This window comes from Sturnira hondurensis, unplaced genomic scaffold, assembly GCF_014824575.4.
Source record: "Sturnira hondurensis isolate 20B ecotype Veracruz unplaced genomic scaffold, ASM1482457v3 Scaffold0024152, whole genome shotgun sequence".
NCBI classification, from domain to species: domain Eukaryota; kingdom Metazoa; phylum Chordata; class Mammalia; order Chiroptera; family Phyllostomidae; genus Sturnira; species Sturnira hondurensis.
The window spans coordinates 8,350,935-8,373,950 of record NW_028096783.1 but is presented as its reverse complement, the minus strand read 5'-3'; the positions used below and the strand labels follow the sequence as shown (position 1 = coordinate 8,373,950).

Here is a 23,016-nt window from a genome sequence, read left to right as displayed (position 1 = left end):
GAAGGAGTCATCAGATGTCAGTTCACCCCAGGGCCAGTCCCCATTCAGAGCCCAGGATCCCTCTGCCTTTCCCCTAGTACAGCCCACTCCCACCTGGGTGCCTTGGATGCTAGCTCATCTTTTCCAGAGCGGCCTTCGCATGAGCATTAGCATGCACGCAGTGCATTATACTTTTATTTTCCCTGCCCACGTGAGGCGTGGTGATTTGGTAGTCATAAAGTGTGCTTCAGAGCTCTGTGCTCCTCTCTATCATCTTGTGTGGCTATGCACCCTGCCCCTGGATGACCTTCTAGTCAGGGTCCGGCAAATGGTTTGTGGAAAGGACCAGAGGGTAAATATTTCAAGCTTTATCAGCCACAAATGGTCTCTGTTACATATTCCTCCTTTTCTCTTTCTTTTCTTAAATTGATTTTGGGAGAGATAGAAACATCGATTTGTTGTTTTCACTTATTTCTGCATTCATCGGTTGCTCCTTGTATGTGCCCTGACCAGGGATTGAACCCGCAACCTTGGCATATTTGGTCAACACCCTGACCAACTGAGCTGCCCAACCAAGGCACATGCTTTCTTTTTTTAAACAACACCTTTAAAAATGAAAATGTCACTCTTAGCTGGGCCAGATTCAACCTTCTGGCCAGTTTGTCAACTCCTCGTCAGACTTGCCCCACTCAGAGGTGTGGTCTGTGGCCCAGTGGTATTGCTGGCACCCGGGAGCTGGTTAGACATGCAGTCTCAGGCTCAGACTCTGCATTTTAGCAAAATCCCCAGGCGACTCACACACACTAACTGGTCTTTAAACACGTCTGTGTACAAGTGATACCCATGTTTGCTTCTCTGTCCTGACCTTTCCAGGAACTCCAGGGTCACGTTATAATGAGCATCTATTGGACATCTCCATGCAGAAGTCCCACAAGTGCTGCATAGGCAGAAATGTGAGACTCGGGTGTGCACGCGTGTTGCAGAGTACTTAGTACTTACTGAATAGTAGCCGTGTTGTTTTTCTGATGTACTGGGCCCTCTGCCGGGTACTGGAGCTTCAGAGACAGAGAAGACACTATGTCCTCACAGTCCTGCTGTCATGAAAAGGGAAAGTAAAGTCAACAGGGTTTGGTCAGTGCCTGGATGTAGGGGTCAGAGGTCACTTAAAGTTGGAGCGTGTCGGACCCACTTCCGGTCCCCAGCAGCGGACCCATATTAGGTACTCAATAAATGGCTGCGGAAACATAAAGCCACAAGCTGACCATCTGTACTTGTTTTTGTGGGCCAAGCATCCCACAGCCTCCAGGTGGCAGCATTGCCAAAGTATTGCTGTAGCCGGCTCTGACCTCAGTGCCAGAGCCTTTCCGTCCAGCCTCTCCCATCTCCTTCCCAGAGGCGCCAACACTTAACAGGTCAGGAGGGACCTTGAAGTGTGGTTCCTGCAGCCTCAGCCCTCTGAGCTCCCTGCACAGTTGTCCCTTGATTTTTTTTTGCTTTCTCCAGCAGTTTCTCCAGACCTTCCTAGAATACTGCCCTGGGGAAGCTCCTTCCAATCCCCCATTTCTGAACTGGTCACTTTTCTGTTTCTTCTGGTATTTCTCTGGTCACTGGCAAATTTCTTCTTCTAGCCTGAGGTTTTGCAGTCTTCTCATTTATCCCCTCCAGATCTCACCCCGATTTATCCCCTCATTTATCCCCTCTTAACCCTGAGCAGCTACTCCCCACTCTACTGACATAATGGAGTGTGGGCATCAGTGTTAGACACGTGTGGGTCCTGTCCCAGCACTAGCACTTACCAGTGGTGTGACCTGAGAGCAGTGTGCTGTTTGAGTTTTACTGTCATGCAGAGGTTACGCGCAAGCCTTGGGTCAGAGACAGCGGGGCTGGAATCGCGGCTTTGCCGTTTACTAGCTGTGAGGAGTTGGGAAGTTTCTGTGTTCATTGAACAAAGATGAAGGGTGTGCCATGTGCCAGGTGCTGTGCTAGATGCTATGTGTAATGGCTGGACTTCAGATAGCATCACTGTCTTTGGAGTCCTGGTGGAGAGGCAGTCTGCCCGTCAGGAAACAGGTCTCCGGGGCCAGGACCAGGAGAGGGCTGCCTGGGCTGGATGTCCAGGAGGGCCCTCTGTGGGTGGCACCCAAACCAAGACCTGAAGGATGGAAAGGAACCAGCTGAGCAAAGATATGGAGAGGAGGGGTGAGGGTTAGGGAATTGCGCATGTCCTGGGGGTGGAAAGAGAAATAGAAAGGAGGCCTTTGTGTTGGGAGCTTGGAGGGGCAGTTGGTGGCTGTGGTGAGTGGCACAGATGAATTAGGGGCAGTAAGTAGTAGATTCAGTTGGCAACTGAACAAATCTCAGGATGGTTACAGCATAAACAAGAAAAAATACAATTTGCCCTGGCTGGTGTGGCTCAGTGGACTGAGTTTGCTGGCCTGCGATCCACAGGGTCACCAGTTCAATTCCCAGTCAGGGCACATGTCTGGGTTGTGGGCCAGGTCCTCAATGAGGGATACATAAGAGGCAACCACACACTGATATTTTTCTCTCTCCCTTTCCCTCTGTCTAAAAATAAAATAAAGAAAATCTTTAAAAAAGAAAAAAGAAAGAACATGATTTATTAGCCTCTGCCCGCAGTGAGAAATGCATTTTACACTGTGACCCATACCTGTGAATAAATCCACAGAGATCCAAGGGAACAAAAGGCGTGCAAAACAGTTCTGCCCTTACTTTGTGTTATACTCTCTAGTTTTCTAAATTCCAGTCTTGTGTGTTTCCTTTTTTTTTTCATTTAAATGCTGGTCTTAACCTTCTAAATTAATTTTGTTACCACTGTCATGAGTTATGACCCATATAGAAGGTACATAAAGCACTTAGCACAGCTGCTGGCATGTGGTGTGTAGTCACTGTTAGTCATTTTCTACTACCGTTTACCCTTTCAAATTAGGGGAGCCTTAAGTGGAACGATATATGCAACACAACAGAAAATCTCCAGGCCCCGACCATGGGCAGGTTTCTTCACTTCCCCCTGTGGCCCTGCAGCAGAATTGAGGGCTGGGTGGGCCAGATGGATGGCCCCTGAGTGCTGCTCCTGGCTCGCGGGCAGGGCAGAGCCTGGATCACCTCCTCTTGCTGTGGCTCTCATGCTGTCATGCCTCTGGCCTGTCAATAGAGCCCTTTGATTGAGATCTCTGTTCCTTCTTACCCGGGAAGAAGGGGGCAGATACTAGGAAGAGGAGTGTGACTCAGAAACCCAGACTGGCTGAAAAGGCCAATTGTTTTCCCATTGTAGAGCAGGGGTGTGGAATCTCGGGTTCAGAGGAGGAGAAGGCGTTTGTTTGAGTGAGGCCAGGGCAGGGAGTGGGGGGATCCTGGGAATCCCGTCACCTTTGGGTGCAGAGAGGTACTCATGCTTTTAGCTACAGGCAGGGATTTCCTCCCTGGGCTATTTGCAAAGGTGAAACTGGGCCTCTGAGTTTAGAGTGAGGACTTGTTCTCCAGTTCAGTTTCTAGTCACTGCTGTTGAACGCGACATGTTTGATTCAGGCCCTACTCCCTCTGCATTTTGGGCACCAGGAGGCTTCTGCTGCTGCGCTGCTGCCTTTCCTCTGCGGCAGCGGAGTGCTGGGGCCTGACCCTGGTCTCTCTGGGGGCGATGGAGCTGTGCCTGCTGGAGTGCACTCCAGGCTGGTGCCAGCCCTGGCGAGGCGGGCAGTGTGGGAGGTCCTCCAGCAACCGGATGGAAGTCTGGGTGCCAGGCTCTGTGGGCCCGGCTCCAGTACAGACTGGCACGGGCCTCTTACCTCAGCCCTGTGTGTGTCCCTCCCATGGCAGCTGAGCCAAAGGACAAGAGTTCTCTGAACAGTGACCAACAGGGAAAATCTCACCAAACAGTCCACTGCCCAAGTGAGTGTTGAAGAGCACCATCATCATCTAGCGTGAGACACTGCCCAGGTGTGGCCAGTGTGGGACACCAGGGCCAGTCACGGGATGGCGGAGACTCCATTCCTCTGAAAGACGAGTGAGGAACCCAGCATCTGGCTGGCCTGCCTTCGGGGGCTCCTGTGTCCTCCAAGATTATGGTGCCTCAGGTTTGAGTGGAACCTGGAGGTTCTTTGTGGCTCCTCCCTAGAACTACTCATCAGAATTGCCAAGGAGCTTTCTCGAAAACAGGATCTGGACTGAATAGGAGTCTCTGGCTAGAGCCTTTATCAGAGTCACACTGTTACCCAGTCCAGTAATCAGGTAGCCCCAGAGGGTTCACGAGGGCAGGAGCAGGCTCCGGCGCGCTCTTCCCCACCCTGCTTGCTATCCAGCTCCTGCAGCTGTTTCTTAATGTATCAGATTCTGACACTATCAGATCCCCACAGTGGGAGTTGTAAAGTTTAGCTTCTTTTTATCTCATTTTATTTAAAAACTTTTGCAAATTGANCTTTCTCGAAAACAGGATCTGGACTGAATAGGAGTCTCTGGCTAGAGCCTTTATCAGAGTCACACTGTCACCCAGTCCAGTAATCAGGTAGCCCCAGAGGGTTCACGAGGGCAGGAGCAGGCTCCGGGGCGCTCTTCCCCACCCTGCTTGCTATCCAGCTCCTGCAGCTGTTTCTTAATGTATCAGATTCTGACACTATCAGATCCCCACAGTGGGAGTTGTAAAGTTTAGCTTCTTTTTATCTCATTTTATTTAAAAACTTTTGCAAATTGAAGCTAAGACCTTCCACCAGCAAAAAAGATCACAACTTGACAAAGACTCAGGTGATGGTTAGCATGTTTTAGCAATAAAGTATTTTTAATTATAGTGGGTACCTTGTTTTTAAGACATAATGCTATTGTACACTTAACCGACTATAGTATAGTGTAAACATCACTTCCATATGTACCGGAAAACTGAAACTTCTGCGACTCACCTTATTGTGACCTGGAACCAAACCGAGGTGTCTGCTAGGTCTGCCCTCTGTCCTCTGCCCTCTCATCCTTTGTCCCTGCTCCTCCCAGTTTTTGGCATTTATATTGTTATTTTTAGAATTCTACAAAGTTGCCTTTGGAGTCCTACCTATACTGAGATCTACTTTAGGCTTTATCACCATGTCGGGTGAGAATCTCGTGGCCTTTCCTTCCCACCAGCTTTCCTGTCACCAATTTTATTTTCCTTCAAAACATTCAAGACAATGATTGCTGACTGCAGGCATTCATTATGGCGAATAAGATATCTGATGCCAATTTGATTCTCATTTCTGTATAGCTAACTTGGTTTTGTTTTTGGTTTTATTGCTTTGTTAGTTTCCTTTTCTAAAAACTTACAGTATATTCTCTTGGGTGTACTGAAATTTTGTCAGGTGTGTAGGTTGGACTTTTTTTTTCTTTTCCTTTTGCTGGTCATTTTTGGACCCTTTTAATTTAAAGTCTTTATCATTCTTCCACTCTACATTTTTTCTGTTTTTTGAAATAATCTCCTTATTTTCTCCTCCTGGAGACCCTGTTAGTTGTTAGACTTCCTAGGTTGATGATGTGTGCTTCCGTTCCCACTTTTTCCATCTGTGTCTTTTCTTCCTAGAGACTGGTGGATTGTCTTAACTCTGTCTTCGAGGCCCTGTAGTGAAGGCTTTAATTTGGCAATTATAGTTTTAATTTTCTTCCCTCTGGTTTGTTGATTGTTACCTTTTCAAAGCATCTTGCTCTTGCTTTGCAGGGGCCAAATTAGGTTTACTTTCTCTAACACGCTGATTAGAATTGTTTTAAAAATTATCTCCTGACCCTTACGTGATCTCATTTCCTTTGGGCTCTGGTTTTGGTTGTTTATTTTGGTCATTCTTGTTCAGGCTGCTGGTTTTTCTTGAGTGTCTGGTGAGTGTTTGCTCATTTTTATTTAGAAGAACCAGTCTGATAAGTCCAGTGAACTAGCTCTTCCTTTCCTGCCCTCTGTACTTGCTTATTTGGAGCCCACAGCCTCTGCTGGGTTCCCCTGGCTGGACATTGCTTCAACAAAGCCCCTCACATGCTCTGGGCTGCAGCTTCCTTCAGGTCACTGCCTCTGTTCACCCTCTGCTCACCCTCTGCTCACCCTCTGTTCACATGCTGCCTTCCACTTCCTGACTTTGGGAAGTGCATTGCAGCCTCATTCTCTCTGCCTCCCCATTCTCATCCCTTCCCTGTGGTGGGCGGGTTCCCTTTTGTATTTCATTACTGCTCTTGCACTGGGGTCTGGAAACGATCTGAGCACCACCATTAAGCAGGCGTGAGTTGGCGGCCTTCTGTGTATATCGAGCTGTGCTGTGTGGGGTCTCTGTAGATGTAGGTAGCTTAGACCATGGAGAAGTTACTCCTTTGAGGGCGCCCACAGATATGGCTGGTGTTGGTGAGCTGAGATGGGCAGACACCTCGGCTTCTCCCAGGTGCTCATGCACAGTGGGTGGGGCGTACATTGGACTTGGCCAGAGCTATGAGGACGTAAAACTTGTGTCCCTCAGATACGTGGAAGCCTTTCTACTTCCGAGTGTCTGATTGAGACAGTTGCTCACACAGCTGCACAAAGTGGTGCAAGAACATTCATTGCAGCACCATTTGTGAGAGGCAAAGAAAAAACAATCTCAGTGACCCCTGTTGGCAGCAGGGGTGGGGCCGGTAACAAGGCATGGAGCACGCATAGGGTGGGCTGCTTCTTGATTGTTGCAAGGGGGAAGGAGATTTGTGTGGTCTCATGGGAGAGCTCTGAGGTCACAGGTAACCCAAAGAGGATTATCCCAGTTGTGAAAAAAAAAAGGCTTTTATGTAGATACATTCATACTTATACAAACTCATTTAAGAAAAGACTAAAATAATGAACACCCAGCTATGACCTGTATTTACCTCAATGAAAAGTGTTGGAATTATTTAAGAATGTATTCATGTGACACTTAGGTAATTTTTAGGATGCTACCCTCCTCACCAAAGGAACAAAAGAAGCAGATTGAAAGATTGGCCTGGATTAGGTCCTCCCCCAGCGGCTTCCTTACCTCACAGCCCAGATGACCCTCATCGTTCAGGGCCCATTAGTTCCTCAAACACTGCATATGCCCAAGACTCGTGGACACCCGAGTCTGGTGATTGGCACCCACCCATGGAGACACACATGTGCTGTGCTAATGTAGAGCATTTGGCCACTGAAGGGCGCGCACTGGGGCTGGTGGGTCAGAGTGCCGAGGTGACTGGTCCCACTCCTGGAGACACAGTGGCCTCCTGTGGTGGGCTGGACTGGGTGATGGGAAGGTGGGCGGTGGAGGGGGTGTGCCCAGTGAGGGCAGCGGTGTGGACGGAGCTGTAGAGCAGGCATCTAGCATCAGCTGGGCTTTATTCCTGGGACAGGGAGGAGGTGAGAGAGCCCACAGGGGTCTCTCTGTACTGCTTTGGTTTCACCAGTCGATGCCACCTAAAGATGGCAGTTCTCTGTCTTCTTTCCCCGGGTGCTTCAGAGCCCCTGATGCCAGGAGTCCAGGCTCCCTCCAGGCTTGGAAGGACAGCGGGATGCGAACGAATAGAAGTTGTACAGCCCACCTGAGTGAGATTCTCAGCTAGAATCTGGGCTCCGCCTTTCTCTGGCTCCCTGATTGGCCCCCACCCTCCTTATGCTGTTCCCTCAGCTCAGAGGCCTTGAGTGCTGCTGCCTCCTTGCCACCTTTGCCAGAGGCCCTCTGTTTGGTTCCCCATTTAGACTCATGGCTTCCACGAGGCCAGGAGATGCCATTGCGTTCAGAGCCTATTTAGAAGTAGAAAATCCTGAGTTGTTGCATTGTGCCACCACCTCATACTAGAGTTCCCTTCCTCCCTGCCTCCCATGCACAGAGATGGGGCAAGGTCCCAAGACTCTGTGGCAGTGTTAAGGCTCAAGTCAGCGGAAAAGTCAGCTCACTCAGAACCAGTGGGCAAAGGCAGATTACCCACAGGATAGCCAGTTCCATTTCATTGCTTGGCCCTGGCTGTGGTGGCCAGCCTGTGGCAGCCTGAATGCCCACTCTGGAGCCATACTTCTCAGGGAGCAAGGACCTAGCATTCCGGCAGTCTGGGGCTTTGCCCCGTCGGGGGGGTATGCTGTGCCCCCTTCCCACTGCACACATGTGGCCGTTTCACTGATGTGGCACCGAGACTGGTGTGCGTGCACCTCTTAGAGTGAATGAAGGAGATGCCTTTACATGAGAAGTTGTGAGAGGCCTGAGCGCTCACTCTAACAGCTCTTTTAGTCTGCTCTGCTCAAGCCCGGAATAATTGCTTCCTGCATGTGGGGAAGTGGGGTTCTTGCAGTCAACGGCTCCATTATCTCATTAGATACCAGCCCGTGAGCCTTCTGTTAAAGTGGGACCTGCGTAGTACAGGAAGCCCTCCAGGCTCCCTGCAGGAGCATTTCCTGTTCCTGAAGGACCATCTTCTGCATGGAGCAACAGAAGGCCACCCCCTACCCTCACCCCAGCCATCTCCTGGGCTGCATGCGGAGTCACCAGATGCACCTGAGGGCTGCCAGGCCCTGTCACACCCCTGTTCTCACTCCTGGACCTCGGAGAACTGAGGAGAGTGGGGGAAAGGAGTCCATCTGATCCAGGGTATTGCTAGAACCAGCATGCTCCTGTTCTCCAGCTCTGAGAGCATCTCTGTGCTTTCCCTGAGACTGAGAATTAGTGGTTTGAGGTTTGCTGAGAGCAGTTGAAGCTTCCAGTAGGATCCTGACCACACCCCTCAGTCCTATTCTCCTTAGGCCTTGACTTCACCCAGCACCCTGCCAAGGGGGGCACAGAGCACTCCTCTCCAGCCTTCCACTTGAGTGTGGCTACCTCCTCTCCAACCTCTGGCCTGTTTTCTGGTCAGCGGATGCCAGGGCAAAGTGTCACCTGGCCAGGGGAGAGCCCCAAAGCGGGGAAGGACAAGCAGTCCCTGGAGACCCCCAGCAGCCCCTCCCTTGTAGCCCCCCCACGGGAGTTCTTTGATGGGGTGCTTTGTCAGCCTGGGCCATCTAGCCTGTCACCTGGGGGCTCTGCTTGGCTCTTGTGGAGGGGAGGTGGGGATGGGCTTCATGCTCACATTGTGTTTGTTGTTGCTTCTGCCCTGCTTTTCTGGGCCTGCACATCTGGGTCAAATAAGTTGAAACTGGCTCATCATAGTAGAGAGCAAAAGCCACAGACAGAGCTGTGGAAATGACCTCATCATGTGGAAGCCATCAGCGAGGGCTGGAAAGCAGTCTTGTTTGAACATGTGTATGGGAAGGAGAGCAGACTGTCTGTGGTTTGCATTTTCATGTTTCATGTGCAACAGCATTTTCCTGGGGATTTGGCTAAGCTGGCTTTGGCAGAGAGCGAAGGAGGCAGCTGCTCTTTTCCCTACTTAGCCCTGCCTCCCACCTCTGAAAGCAGTTGCGCTTTTGTGTCTGAGTGGGGGCGGGGGTGGTTCTACCGATTGGAGAAAGCCTTTTGGGAGACCCTGTGGGGGTTGATGGGCAGGACAGAGCTGCCCTAGCAGGGGCGTATCAGCCTGCTCAGCTGAGCTGCAGAGAAGGGAACCTGTGTGTGCAAGGCAACTGTTCGTCCAGATGCATTGTGTGGCCATTCCCGCTGCCAGACATCCTTATAGATTAAGAGCTGCAGCCCCAAGCCCCACAGAGGCCACCACACCAGCACAAGGCCCCAGGCCTCCTTTCTCATCATCCAGCACCGGCATGTTTGGTGGGGTGTGAGGCTTGGGACCACACACGTCAGCCAAAACAGCCATTGTTCCCTGTTGTGAACAAGGCCGCCTTTAGTCCCTCCATGCTCCCCCCAGAGCCTGTTCTAGTCCAGCTCCTGGTGCCAGTGTACCCTGGGGACGCCACTCCTCAGACAGCCCTCTGTTGCAGATGGAGTGGCCTCCCCATCCCACACTTCCCAGGAGGCCTGGCAGTGAGCACTGGGGCATTACTGCTGTTGGAATCTGCGTCCTCCGATGTCCTCCCCCACCTTCCAGTCTGCGGCCCCAGCCACTCTGGCACCTCATCACACCCTTTGGTTTTGCTGACAATGGTTTATGTGTCTCCAAGAGAACCGCGACTCATCATGTTTCTTGAGTCTGAGAGGGCTGCTTTTTGGAGAACATGGTTGCAACATAGATGTCCCAGGAAAAGGCCTGAAGGAAGGTGGCCCTGTGGCAACGAGAAAACAATTGCATGGAGGAGTCAGCCTGCTTGGTCTCCAATCTCAGCTCTACTGCTGTGGCCTTGGGCAGATTACTTAATCTCTGCAGCTCAGTTTTAAGGGGTGGCTTCTTTTTCTGTTTATAATATGTTTGTTACTTAAGTGATACATATTTGTTTTTGGAAATATAATAAATAGCCCCCCCCAAACTAATGAAAATTATAGCACATAACCCCAGTTCTACTGCCCAGAGAGAACTCTCAACATCTCAGAATGTATCCTGGTTTTCTGGTTTTTTTCTAGGTGCTTATGTGTGTGCAGCTGGGCGGGCACCCATTCTTAAAAATAAAGTGGCACTGTGTGTACTCCATTCTGTAGATTGCATTGTGAGAGCCTCATGTGTCGGGGGCTGTTTCAGGTACTGCACACACAGTGGACGAAACAAAGTCCCTGCTCTCAGCTTTTTCACGTTCAGCTGGAGGAGATGGACCATGAATAACAAATAGGTCAAGTGGCCGTAAACAGGAAGAACTATAAAGCATCATGAGAAAAACAGGAGGACGGGGTATGTGCTTCCCGTTAAAAGGCGCAGTTTGAACGTCCACTGTTTCCTTTAAAGCCCTCACTAAAAATGACATTAAAGGAATTACCTTAAATAAATTAATCCATAAACACTAGAGGGAGAGAGAGGAGACAAATCTAGAAAGCGAAAGGGGAAGGAGTAACGGAGCTAGCAGCTCTGAGAGACCGAGACCTGAGCTGGCAGAGGGCAGATCTGGGCAGCATTCGCTGAGCTCCCTGCTACTTCTCAGGTGCTCCTCCTGGACATCAGGCTCTTGACAGGTTAGAACAGAGGGTCCAGGGATTCTAGGTGCAATTGAGGTGGAATCCTGGTCCTGAAGTGTCGGATGGTTAAGTGGAAGTGAGATACTGAATGTTGAGACCCTAGCTGGGTAGCTCAGTTGGTTAGAGCATCCCAATATGTCAAGGTTACCCTGGCTGGTGTAGCTCAGTGGATTGAGCACAGGCCTATGAACCAAAAGATCACAACCAATATGTCAAGGTTGAGGGTTTGTTACCTGGTCAGGGCACATACACAAAGCAACCAATGAATGTATGAATAAGTGGAACAATGAATCGATGTTTCTGTTCCCCTTTTTCCCTCCCTCCCTCCCCCCGCCTCAAGTCAGTGAAATTTTAAAACATCAGATATTGGATGTTGAGATGACCCCATGCTCCCCTCTCCCCAGCTGCTTCTCTTCCTCGTCACTTGGAACACTGTCAGCCAGCCTTCTGTGTCTCCCTGTATGAAACCGGGAGAGTGGTCTGTGGTGCGTATGACAGCCCAAGAGAAAAGACGTACATTCTCGGAGGTTCTGTCATGCAAAGGAATAGCCTGATCATCCTAAAATAAAGCTCCAGGTGAACTCACCTGTGCCCTCAGGGCTGCCCACCAGCTCTTCGGTGCCCTACCTGTCAGTGTGAGCCAGCGGGCGAGGACAGCCAGTCTTTGAGTAAAGCCTCCACTGGAAAAGGGTAAGAAAAAAAGGGAAAGAAAAACGTGGAGGAAACAAACTGCAGGGAGGAGAAATTTTCAGAAACTGTCATTAGCCTCAGAGAATTATGATACACTTAATGCATCAGAACAAGATACTATCGGGAAGGAATTTTTTTAAAAACTCCTAGAAATTAAAAATGTAGCAGAAGCGAACATTTCAGTAGGAAGGTAGATGAAGTTGAAGAAAACTTCCTTCAAACTAGAGCAAGAAGGCATAAAGACAGAAAGTGGGAGAGAACAGAAAACTGAAAAATGAACCAAAGATGTTAAATATTCAAGTAGGTGTTCCGTAAAGACTGGGAGGAGAAAGTGGGGAAGGAAATGACCAAAGAAATAGAACAGTTTCGCTGGATAGAAGAACATGATTTTTGAGGTTGAAAGGGCCCAATAATTACCCAGCTCAGCGGATGAAAATACACTCCGCCCCCACCCCCACCCCCGCGGCCACACCACCCCCCTGCCAAGATTCGTCAGCACTTGAGGACAGCAAGAAAGAAAAAGTCACTACACAGGCCTGGGGGTCTAGAATGACCTCAGGCTTCTCGACAGCAGCTTTGCCATCTCTAAGGTCACAGAGAAGCACTTTCAGAATTTGAGCCTCACTGCCCCGACCCAGTATTCTTTAGGCAGACTCCTGATTCAGTGCAACAGTGAAGACAGTCTCAGCTGTTCCAAGTCTCCAGATGAGTCTCCCTCACTCCGTATCTCTGGAAGCAACTTGAGTTTGTGCTTTCGTGCTGTGGTTCTTGGTGTTTGGTCCCTCGATTGGCGGCAGCAACTGCGCTTGGGAATGTGTTGGAAATGCAGATTCTCAGGCCCCTCAGACTAGCACACTGAAGACTGAGAACCAGTGCTTTAGCAAAACTAGGACATAAATGTGAGGAGGAAGAGGGTAGGTGGCAGGAAACCAGTACAAGAGAGATGTGGAGAGCGTCCCATGATAGTGCGTGAGCTCACAGGGCACCGCTTGGCACAGGCACCTACTGGAGCAAGCCAGAAGCCAGGAAGGCACATTGCTCATGTGCCTAATGAGTTTTAACATCAAGAGGAGGTAAGTAGCCCCGGCTGGTATGGCCCAATGGACTGAGTGCCAGCCTGTGAACCAAGGGGTCGCCAGTTTGTTTCCCGGTTAGGGCACATGCCTGGGTTGCATCTGTGGCCTGGGTCCTCATTTGGGGGCTTTTGAGAGGTGACCAGTGGATGTTGCTCTCACACATTGATGTTTCTCTCCCTCTTCCTTCCCTCCTTCCCCTCTCTCCAAAAAGAAATACATTAAAAATTAAAAAAGATAAATAACCAGGGATGTAGATGTGGTAATGAATTAGTGGTAGGTTTATAGAAAAGTAAACTTAGAAAAACAAACAAACAAAAAATAACTGCATACACCAAAAATTGGGCTGAGCAGGAACAGCAGTCATAGAACACTACTCAGTAGTGAACAGCATTTACGTTGTCTTTAACGCTGCCAGCCCTGAGGCCTGACTTGCCCAAGTCGGGGTGCGGCAGCGTGGTGTTGCCAACACAGAGGTTAGAGAGAGACTGTGTGTGTCTGAGTGTGCATGAGCGCTTTGGGTGGAGAACTGGTGTAAAAAAGCTAAATCCTTATCTTCTATAATGGGAGTTTAATAAGTAAAATTGAGGAGTCAAGGAGGGACAAGATATAAAAATATTTGTCATTTAGAGCTCCGTATGTACATAGCCAAAGAAAAGGGCAGAAGAGTTGGAAGTGGTGCTCCGAGAGGAGCAGCAGACTTAAAGACAAGCTTCATTTGACTCTATGTGCGAATGCACCTTGAAGTAAAAAATAAAAGCAAAATTTGAAAACTCAGGACAGGTAGGGAGCGAGTGTCAGGGAATCCTCTGAATGTACAGTGTTTCCCGTTACCTGCGGTTTCCCTTTCCGTCGCTTTAGTTACTCCCAGTCAAACATTAAATGGAAAACTCCAGAAATAAACACTTCATAAGTTTTAAATTGCACGCAGTCCTGTAACGTGACGAACTCGTGCCCTCTGGCTCTGTCCCACCCAGGATGCACATTTCCCTTTGTGCAGTGAATCCATACTACAGACAGTATAATGAGAGCTTATGAGAGAGACTGACCACACTGGTGTGGTTTATTATTAGTAGTAACATTTATAGTCATTGTTTTTATTGTCGCCAATCTCCTACTGTGCCTAATTCATAAATTACACTTCATTCTAGGCAAATACATACAGGAAAATGACATAGCATATGTACAGTTCACTCTATCTGTGGGTTCAGGCACCCACTGGGGATTTGGGAGTGTATCCCCCGAGAAGAAGGGGGGCTACTGTATTTTGAACATTTTTGAGGGATGAGATTGTTTGAGGGGTTTGAGATTGTTCCAAGCTGTTTTTAAAAGAATGTCAGCAGGAAGGGAGAGAAGGATGTTGCTTCTCTAGCCACAGGGAGAAGTTTCTGGCTGGGGAGGTGCCCGGGACTGCTCGCCCTGGGCAGGTGGCTCCCCGAAGGCAGTTTGCTAACCAGGGATTGGCTGAGAGGGCACCAGGCAGGTGGCCAGGCCTCACCTGCTGACCTTTGGGGCTGGCAGCCTAGTCCCCTGGCTCGTCCCCAGCCCTGAGCCAGATGGAGCCATGGGACGGAGACCACCACAGTGAAACAAGGACATCTGAGCTGCCTCACATTGATTTGCGGCGTGAACGGGGTGGTCCCCTCTTTGTAGCACTCAGAACCGAGCGTCTAGCTCCTCTGGTACAGGGAGTGGTATGGGGCCAGGGGGTACTGGGACCTTTTTTATTAACTATTTTGAAAAAATTTTTTGAACCCTACAGAAAAGTTGCAAGCATAGTCCAAAGAACTACCTAATAAAAAAAAACATTCATTTGGGTTTTTATTGAGTTGTTTAAAAAAATGTTTTATATATTTTTTATTAAAGTGATTTATTTATTTAATGATTTTTTAAATTACAGTGTCTGTTCAATATTATTTTGTGTTAGTTTCAGGTGTACAGCATAGTGGGTAGACAGTCACATACTTTACAAAGTGTCATCCCCGCCGGATATTTCTGGTACCCACCCGTCAGCACACATAGTTATTATAGAGTTATTGGCTCTGTTACCTACACTGTACTTAACACCCCGTGACTGTTTTGTAACCACCAATTAGTACTTCTCGATCCCTTCTTCATCTTTTTCACCCAGCCCCTAACCTCCCTCCCCTCTGGCAGCTGTCAAGTCTGTTCTCTGTATCTGCAATACTGTTTCTGTTTCATTTATTTACATTATTCTTCGGATTCTATTTATAAGCAAAATCGTATGGTATTTGTCTTTCTCTGACTGACTTAGTGATATTTCACTTAGCGCAGTACCCTCTAGGTCCATCCTCGTTGTTGCAATCAGCAAGATTAAATTCCTTCTTATGGCTGAGCAACATCCCATTGTGTACACACACGTCATCTTTATCTCACGGTCTGTTGATGGGCACTTGGGCTGCTTCCATAGCTTGTTGATTGTAAGGAATGCTGCAGTTGATTGTAAGGAATATATGCAGTGCATATATTCTTTTGAATTAGTATTTTAGGTTTCTTTGGATATATTCCCAGAAATGGAAACGCTGGGTCATAAGGCAGTTCTGTTTCTAATGTTTTGAGGACCCTCAGTGCTGCTCCCCACAGTGGCTGCCCCAGGCTGCATCCCCACCGAGAGTGCACAGACCCCCCTCTCCACACCTTCGCCAGCATGGGCTTATTGTTTTAGTTACGGAAGCCATTTTGGCAGGTGCGCGGAGGGATCTTGTTGTGGTTTTAATTTGCATTTCTCAGGTGATTAGCAACACTAAACGTCTTTTTATGTGTCTTTTGGACATCTGTATGTCTTCTTTGGAGAAGTGTCTATTCAGGCCCTTTGCCCATTTTTAAATTGGGTTGGTTGCTTGCTGTTGAGTTGCATGAGTTCTTTGTTAAATTTTGGAATTTAACCCCTTTTCAGATATATTATTGCCAAATATGTTCTCCTATTCAGTGAGTTATCTTTTCATTTTGTTGATGGTTTCCTTTGCTGTACAAAAACGTTTTAGTTTGATGTAGTCCATTTGTTTATTTTTTCTTTTGCTTCCCTTGCCCAAGGAGATATATCAGAAAAAACGCTGTGAAGAGAAATGCCTGAGGTTGTGCTGCCTGTTTTCTTCACAGAGCATCGTGGTTTCAAGTCTTACATTTAGGCCTTTAATCCGTTTTTTGTTCATTTTTGTGTATTGTATAAGAAAGTGGTCTAGTTTCATTTTTTTTGTATGTATCTGTACGGTTTTTCCAATACAGCTTATTGAATAGACTGTCTTTGTCTCACTGTATGTTCTTTCCTCCTTTGTCAAATGTTAAGTGACCATGTAGGTGTGGGCCCATTTCTGGGCTCTTCGTTCTGTTCCACTGATCTACGGGTCTGTTTTTATGCCAGAACCATGCTCTCTTCACCTGTTGTCAACATTTCACCACATTTGCTTTTTTGTCATTTTACATACTCGTACCGTAAGAATTTCACACCATTACTACTTATGGAAGAGTGAGTGACAAACAGCATCACCTTTGTCGCTAAGCATTTCAGTGAGTGTCTCCTGGGAACCAGAGTGGAATGACACATTTCAGGACATTTCTGTACAAATAGTATATAACATACAGACCATTATTACATTGTACCAATAGTTGCAGTGCCTTCTGAGAAGCAGAACTCTCTGCCCCAGCCAAGGTCCAGGGTGGTCTGTAGTGCCCTTCCATCTGGGACTGCCCCTCAGTCCATTGCTGTCTCTCCTCGCTTTGGACACTTGTGAAGAGTTGTAGACCTGCTTGTTTGTAGAATGTCCCTGGATTCGGGTTTGCTGATATTTCCTTGTGATTAGATTCAGGTTGTTGGTTTTGGCCAGAACACTAGGCACATCCGTCATGAGGCACATGGTGTCGGTTTTCCCGTCAGAAGTGAAGTGAGCTCTGATCATTTGCTGTTTCCCCTTTGTATTTAGTAAGTGATCTGTGGGAAGATATGTTGAGACTGCGTGTGGGTATTCTGTTCTAAGTGTGTTTCCACCCAGTGGTTTGACATTTATTGGGCATCATCGGCTCTTGCCCAAGCTCCTTGTGAAGTTCTAAATGCCTCGATTGGCATTTAGACAGACACGGGAGTTTGCTTTTGGCTGCCTTTGAGAAGCCTGCATCTATTATTATCCGACAGGTTTTATCCCATTTGGGACTGAAATGCTTTCCTTGGGGTTAAGGTCTGAAAGGCCAGATTCATTGCCTCGTCTGTTCAGTGTTTGTTAAGTGCTTACTCTAGGCCAAGTGCTGTTCCGGGTGCTGCAGCTCAGGTGATTTCAAAAATTTAGCCCTGGCTGGTGTGGCTCAGTGGATTGAGCATCAGCCTGCTAACCAAAGGGTCGCCGGTTCAATTCTCAGTCTGGGCACATGCCTGGGTTGCAGACCAGGTCCCTAGTTGGGGGCACGAGTGAGGCAACCACACATTGATGTTTCTTTCCCTTTCTCTTTCCCTTCCCCTCTAAATAAATAAATAAATAAATAAATAAATCTTTTTAAAAAGATTTTTTAAAAATAGACATTTCTTTAAAAATCTTTTTTAAAGTTGGACAAAATAAAATTTTCATCCTCCTGGAAGGTACATGGTATTGGGGGGACCAGACAATCAGGTTGCACTCTCTTGGCAGGTGTGGTGAGGGAAGAGGACAGGGAAGGGTCGGGGTGCCTGTCCCCTTTCACAGCTGGGGCCACCCAAGGGCTGTGAGGAGCTGGCTCTGGGCCTCTAGCGACCTGACTAATCCAAGGCAGCAGCCGGGACCACTGCGAGAGGCCTGCGCAGCAGGAGGACAGCTGACACAAGGCCTAGGAATGGGCACGTGCTCGGGGTGACGTGTGGGAGTATAGGCAGGTTGGTTTGTCTGGAACAGAATGCCAAGGGGGAGGACGGTGGTAAATGAGTTTGGGGAGAGGTCCGGACACCGTAACACAGGCCTGTGTTGACTGATAGGGGGCTGGCCAGGGGCGTCCCACCCATGGCCCGAGGGCTGCATGCTGCCCAGGATTGGCGATGAACGAGGTCCAACACAAAATCATAAATTTACTTAAAACCTTTTTTTTTTTTTTGCACATCAGTGTTTGTTAGTATTTGTGTATTTAATGTGTGGCCCAAGACAACTCTTCTTTCATTGTGTCCCAGAGACGCCAAAAGGTTGGACACCCTTTGTAGACAGTCTGTGTGTGAGGGAGTCAGCCCCTCAGGGGAGTAAGAAACCCAGCCAGCCCCACCCCTGACCCCAGCATGTGAGAATCCTGGCTTCCGGTGGTGGTCTGCTGGAGGTTGGCCCCCGGGAGGGACGGGCACAGAGGGCTGAGAGCACAGCGGTGAGGTTTCTGCCTCCAGGAAAGGGAGGACAGCAGGAAGTGAGCAGTTGGAAAATGTCTTTTCATTTTTTCCCTCCCACTGCGGGGAAGGCAGGAGGGGCTGGCCCGGGGAGGTGCCTGCTTCCCCAGCACCCTGGGTGGCTGGGGCGGTCTTTTGACAAGCCTTGGCAGACAGGGGCATGCTTGGGGGCCCAGCAGCATGCTGATCTCGAGCAGCCAGGGAGCCCCAGACTGTGAGCACAGGCCATGTGTCCATTGCCAAGAGGGCTAGGCTGTTCTCCAGCATGAGCTCTGTCTTCGTCCCACCCATCTCCCCCACACCGAGGGAGCACCATTGTTCACGGCTTCTCTCCCCTTGGCCCAGCCCAGGAAGCTGGAACACTGGCCAGCCTGGGAATGAGAACTGGCATTGGAGGAGTACTTTCCCGTTGGGGAGGGTAAGGCACTTTCCAAATGCTTCTCATCTGCTCCTGACTTCTCACGACAGCCCAGGGTTATAGAGCTTACTGAGTGCAGAGTTAGGATTTGAACCCAGGCTGATTGCTGCCAGAATCTCTGTTTTCTCCACCAAGCTGCACTGCAGACAGCTCGGGATTCTCCTAGAGGCCACTGCCAGGGCTGCTACAGTGCCATTCGTCCTATTTCAGGCCATCTCCTGCCTCTTGTTGTGCTTGACCTCTGGCCTGTGACCCCAGGCTGTCAGACAGTGCTGGGAGTGAGTGAGAAGTAGGGAACACCTGCTGCTGCTGCCTCCCTTTCAGGGTTCGATACAGAGATTCCCAGGAAGTAGGGTGAAACTTCTTTAGCATCTCCAGCGGTCCAGACCGCTGGTGCTGTTTAATGCCATCAACAGCTCGGTGGGGCAGATTTTATGGCCACCCTTTAACAGATGAGGAAGTGAGGCTTCGAGGGCCAGGTCACACAGCCAGTGAGAGGAGAGCCACGTGTCAGCTCAGGTCCCATGTCTTCACACCACTCTGGCCTCTGGAGCTGACGGAATAGGGGCGTCTGATCCCCCCAGAAGTCAGGTGCTGGGTGTAGTTCACGAGGATGTCTTCCCTGGGCGGGTGTCGAAAGAGCACCTGGTTCTAGCTTGTCTACCACGCCTCTTAGCGTGACTGCCTCGCAGTGGGACAGACGTCAGATACTTCTCAAATTGCTGTCAGCACTTTTCACCCTCCTATAAAGTAGGATTAAAGTCTCCGCCTTCCTCAGACCAAATGTGAACATATAGGTGGGTGGTTCTTAGTTGGTGTAGCGCTATGTGAGCAGATGTGAGATGCGCCCTCTGGGTTTCTCCCCAGTTCTTTGGATGAACACATCCCCATCTAGAGTAAGGGAATTGGGGGCATGGGGGGGGGGCGTGGGTCTCTTGAGAAACATCCCAGCTGATTTTAAACACAGGTTTTTTTCCTTCCCTTCATCTTTGTTGACGCGCCATACACAGGGGTGGGCAAAAGTAGCTTTATAGTTAGTTGTTCTTATGGAAAAAGACAATTGCTACCAATACATTATGCAATCATTAGTAAATAAATAACACAAGAATAAACCTACTTTTCCCCGCCTTTGTATAAATATTAGAGTAATAATAACAGTTGTAGCAGATGTTATTAGGAATAGAGAAAAGGACCTCACCGGGTATATTCGACCAGGGCCCTGCCTTGCAGTCTGTTTAGGAACACTGCCCAGTTCCCTTCTGGCGGAAACAGTGATTCCCAACCGGGGGCAGTTTTCTCCCACAGGGAGTTTGGCAATGCCTGGAGATGTTTTCGGTCGCCACATGTGGGGCAAGGTTTTGCCAATACCGTGGTCGGGGCCTGCAGCGCTGCTGCCCGTCCTGCGGTGCGCAGGACGGCCCCCCCAAAGAGGTCAGTAGGCCCGAGTGTTGGTGGTATCAAGGCTGAGAACCCATGGGTTGAAAATAGCCGGCTTTTGCATAGTAGATATTTGCTATCTGTCAGAGATAGTACTACGTGCTTCACAGGTATTAACTGGCTTAATCCTCCCAATCCTATGACATAGAAGCTATTATACTCAGGTGACAGATGGGAACTCGGGCATGGGAAGGTAAATGATTGGACTGGCATCCGGGCTCTGAGGAAGGAGCTGAGAGGCGGGACTTGAACTCAGTCGGCTCCAGAGCCCATGCCTTTAACCATCTGCTGTGTACCCCGCACTGCTTGGCTGTGAGTGGCTGCTTGGCTTTAAACCAGGTTTTCGGCTGTGGGTCCAGAAACCCATATACCTAGAGATTTGGTATGTGAGAAAAGTCAGAAACTTTTCATTTCTGTGTCTAGCAAATAAAGGAGGAAGCGCGAAGGGTGGGGTGATGAATTTTCCAGGTTCTGAGTGTGGCCCAGCTTTTTAATTCAGTGGCTCAGGCACCTGTGGGAGAGGATCATGGGTGACAAGAGCCCTCAGCCTTTGACTGCCTTTGCCAGGGGATCAGCAGTGGGGCAGAGGTTGTCCCCTTCCCCTGGTGGGGACCCAATGTGGCCGGGCTGTGCAGGGAGTGGACCTCACTCTGCAAGCCTGGGTGGTGGTATGTCATTGCAGATGTGAAGACCACCGTGGTGTACCCGGCCACAGAGAAGCACCTGCAGAAGTACCTGCGCCAAGACCTCCACCTGGTTCGAGAGACGGGGAGTGATTACAAGAACATCACCTTCCCTCACCTGGAGTCTCAGAGCCTCAGCATCCAGGTGATTGGCCCAGAGGGGGCACACCCAGAGTGCTGTCCCAGTCGCTAATGTGTCTCTCACAAGCACCAGCCCTACCAGGGACCATCACTGTTCCCCAGTCAGGCTGTAGGGCTGCAGTGGAGAGCATGGTGGAGTCCCTGCCTGCGTGGGGCTCGCTTCCTTGTGCAGGAGTCAGATAGCACGGAATGCATCCGTGACTGCGTGGGATGCAACCTCACGAGCACTGTGGGCAAAAATGGGCAGGGAAGTGTCATAAACAGCCCTGCGGTGAGGTAGTCGCTGTTCCACAGAGGATAGTCATTGGTACAGGAATTGACATCAGTCTTGGGCATGGCCCTGAGGCTCCCCGAGGACCTCAAAGCGACCCAGTGCACTGGAGAGTCTGTGTCTGCTCTGCAGTAGTTACAACACAGTCTCAGGGGGTGTGCCCTTGCCAGGTACCTAAATGGGCGACAGATGCCCAATCAGGCCCGCCCCCTCCAGGCTCGTCATATTCCTGGTCTTGCCTGCAGCAAACCAGCCTCCAAATGCTGAAGCTCAGAGTAAAAAACTGCCCTTTGCTAGTTCTCCCTTACATTCATTCCATAGAGGGCAGGACCCAGTCGTCTCTGGGGACTTTGTGCAGACTACTTCTTCCAGGGGCTGTGTTTGGGGGTTGGCAGTGTCTCCTGAGTGTCCTTAGTGACTGGGCCAGATTCAAGGCCATTTTAGCTAGCAGGTCCCAATTACCCCTTGGCCTAGGCCCAACACCAACCGGCGCCTCTGCCTGGAACTGGCCCCATGTGAATGTCAGCATTAACTGTGATGGCTGAGTTGTTTTCTTGCTCGCTGTCTCCATGGCTTTCTCACTCACCCTTGTTCTCCTTGAGCATTTCTCATCCACTCTTCCCAAGAATCTACTCTTCCCAGAGTTCTACTACTCTGCCTGCTTCTGTTTGACACAAACACCGTGTATTCTTCCTTGACTGTTCCTAGCAAGTTTACAAGCATTTAGCTTAATTGGCAACAGTCATCGTACGTATTGAGCATCTACTATGTATAGGGCCTAGGCGAGGCTCAGGTGGGTCCCCAAGGTAAACACTGCTCCCTGATCCAGCCAAGATGGAGGCGTAGGCGGAAACACTGTACCTCCTCGCACAACCAAATTTAAGGACAACAAAGATTTAGAAACAAAAACACAACCAAAACAGACAGAAAATTGAACTGTACCGAAGTCCGACAACAACAAACCATTCATCCAGACAGGTAAGAGGGGAGGAGTCGGGGGCCGGTGGAGAGGGGTCCCAGCAGGAAAAGGTGGTGGCTGCCTGAATGACCCAGGTGTGTAGGTGGCGGTTGGCAGATCCCAGGTGTGGGGTGTCAACAGGCAGACCCAGCGAGGGCACAAGGCGGCTGGCTGACCACAGTCACACATTTACACACAGATAAACCAGGCAAAAAAATGGACAGTGAGAGGGGTCACGCACCCCAGGGCCCCAGCGATGGGAATTAAAGCCTAAAAGCATCGATTGGAAAAACTTTCGGGGGTTGAGGTGCTGGGAGAGGCTCCTAGACACAGGTGAGTTTGTTGGAGAGACCCACAGGGTCCTAGAACATACACAAGACCACACACCCGGGAACCAGCACCAGAAGGGCCCAATTTGCTTGTGGGGAGCAGCAGAGGAGAAATCTGAGAGAGAGCAGAACAAAAGCCATTGCTTCCTCTCTGACCCCGCCCCCAGTCACAACCCAGTGACTGGGTTGACCCACCCTGGTGAATACCTAAGCTTTCGCCCCTCATATGTAACGGGTGCAAACAGACCAAAACATTATGGCTCAAGCAGAAGAACAGCTCAAAGCCCCAGAGTCAATACTTCTAAGCGACAAAGGGATAGCCAACTTATCAGATGCACAGTTCAAAACACTGGTGATCAAGATGCTCACAGAATTGGTTGATTTTAGTTGCAAATTAGATGAACAAATGAAGGCTACACTAAGTGAATGAAGGGAAATGCATAGGGAACCAATAGTGATGGAAAGAAAACTGGGACTCAAATCAATGGAATGGACTAGAAGGAAGGAAGAAACAACCAAACAGAAAAGAATAAAGAAACAAGAATTCAAAAAAATGAGGAGAGGCTTAGGAACCTCCAGGACACCTTTAAATGCTCCAACATCCGAATTATAGGGGTACCAGAAGGGGAAGAGGAAGAGCAACAAGTGGAAAACTTATTTGAACAAATAATAAAGGAGAACTTCCCCAATCTGGCAAAGGAAATAGACTTCCAG

The 23,016-nt window shown here is 49.4% G+C and overlaps 1 protein-coding gene across 2 annotated transcripts in view; it reads left to right on the top strand.

Annotated features, from left to right (window-relative positions):
- Nucleotides 1-23,016, top strand: part of DCPS (decapping enzyme, scavenger) — a 38,842-nt gene that overhangs the window by 4,692 nt on the left and 11,134 nt on the right. For both annotated transcript variants that reach the window (XM_037038260.1, XM_037038259.1), the window contains exon 3: nucleotides 20,603-20,748. In XM_037038260.1, coding sequence (XP_036894155.1) covers nucleotides 20,603-20,748 — 146 coding nt within the window. The remainder of the gene's footprint in view (nucleotides 1-20,602; nucleotides 20,749-23,016) is intronic.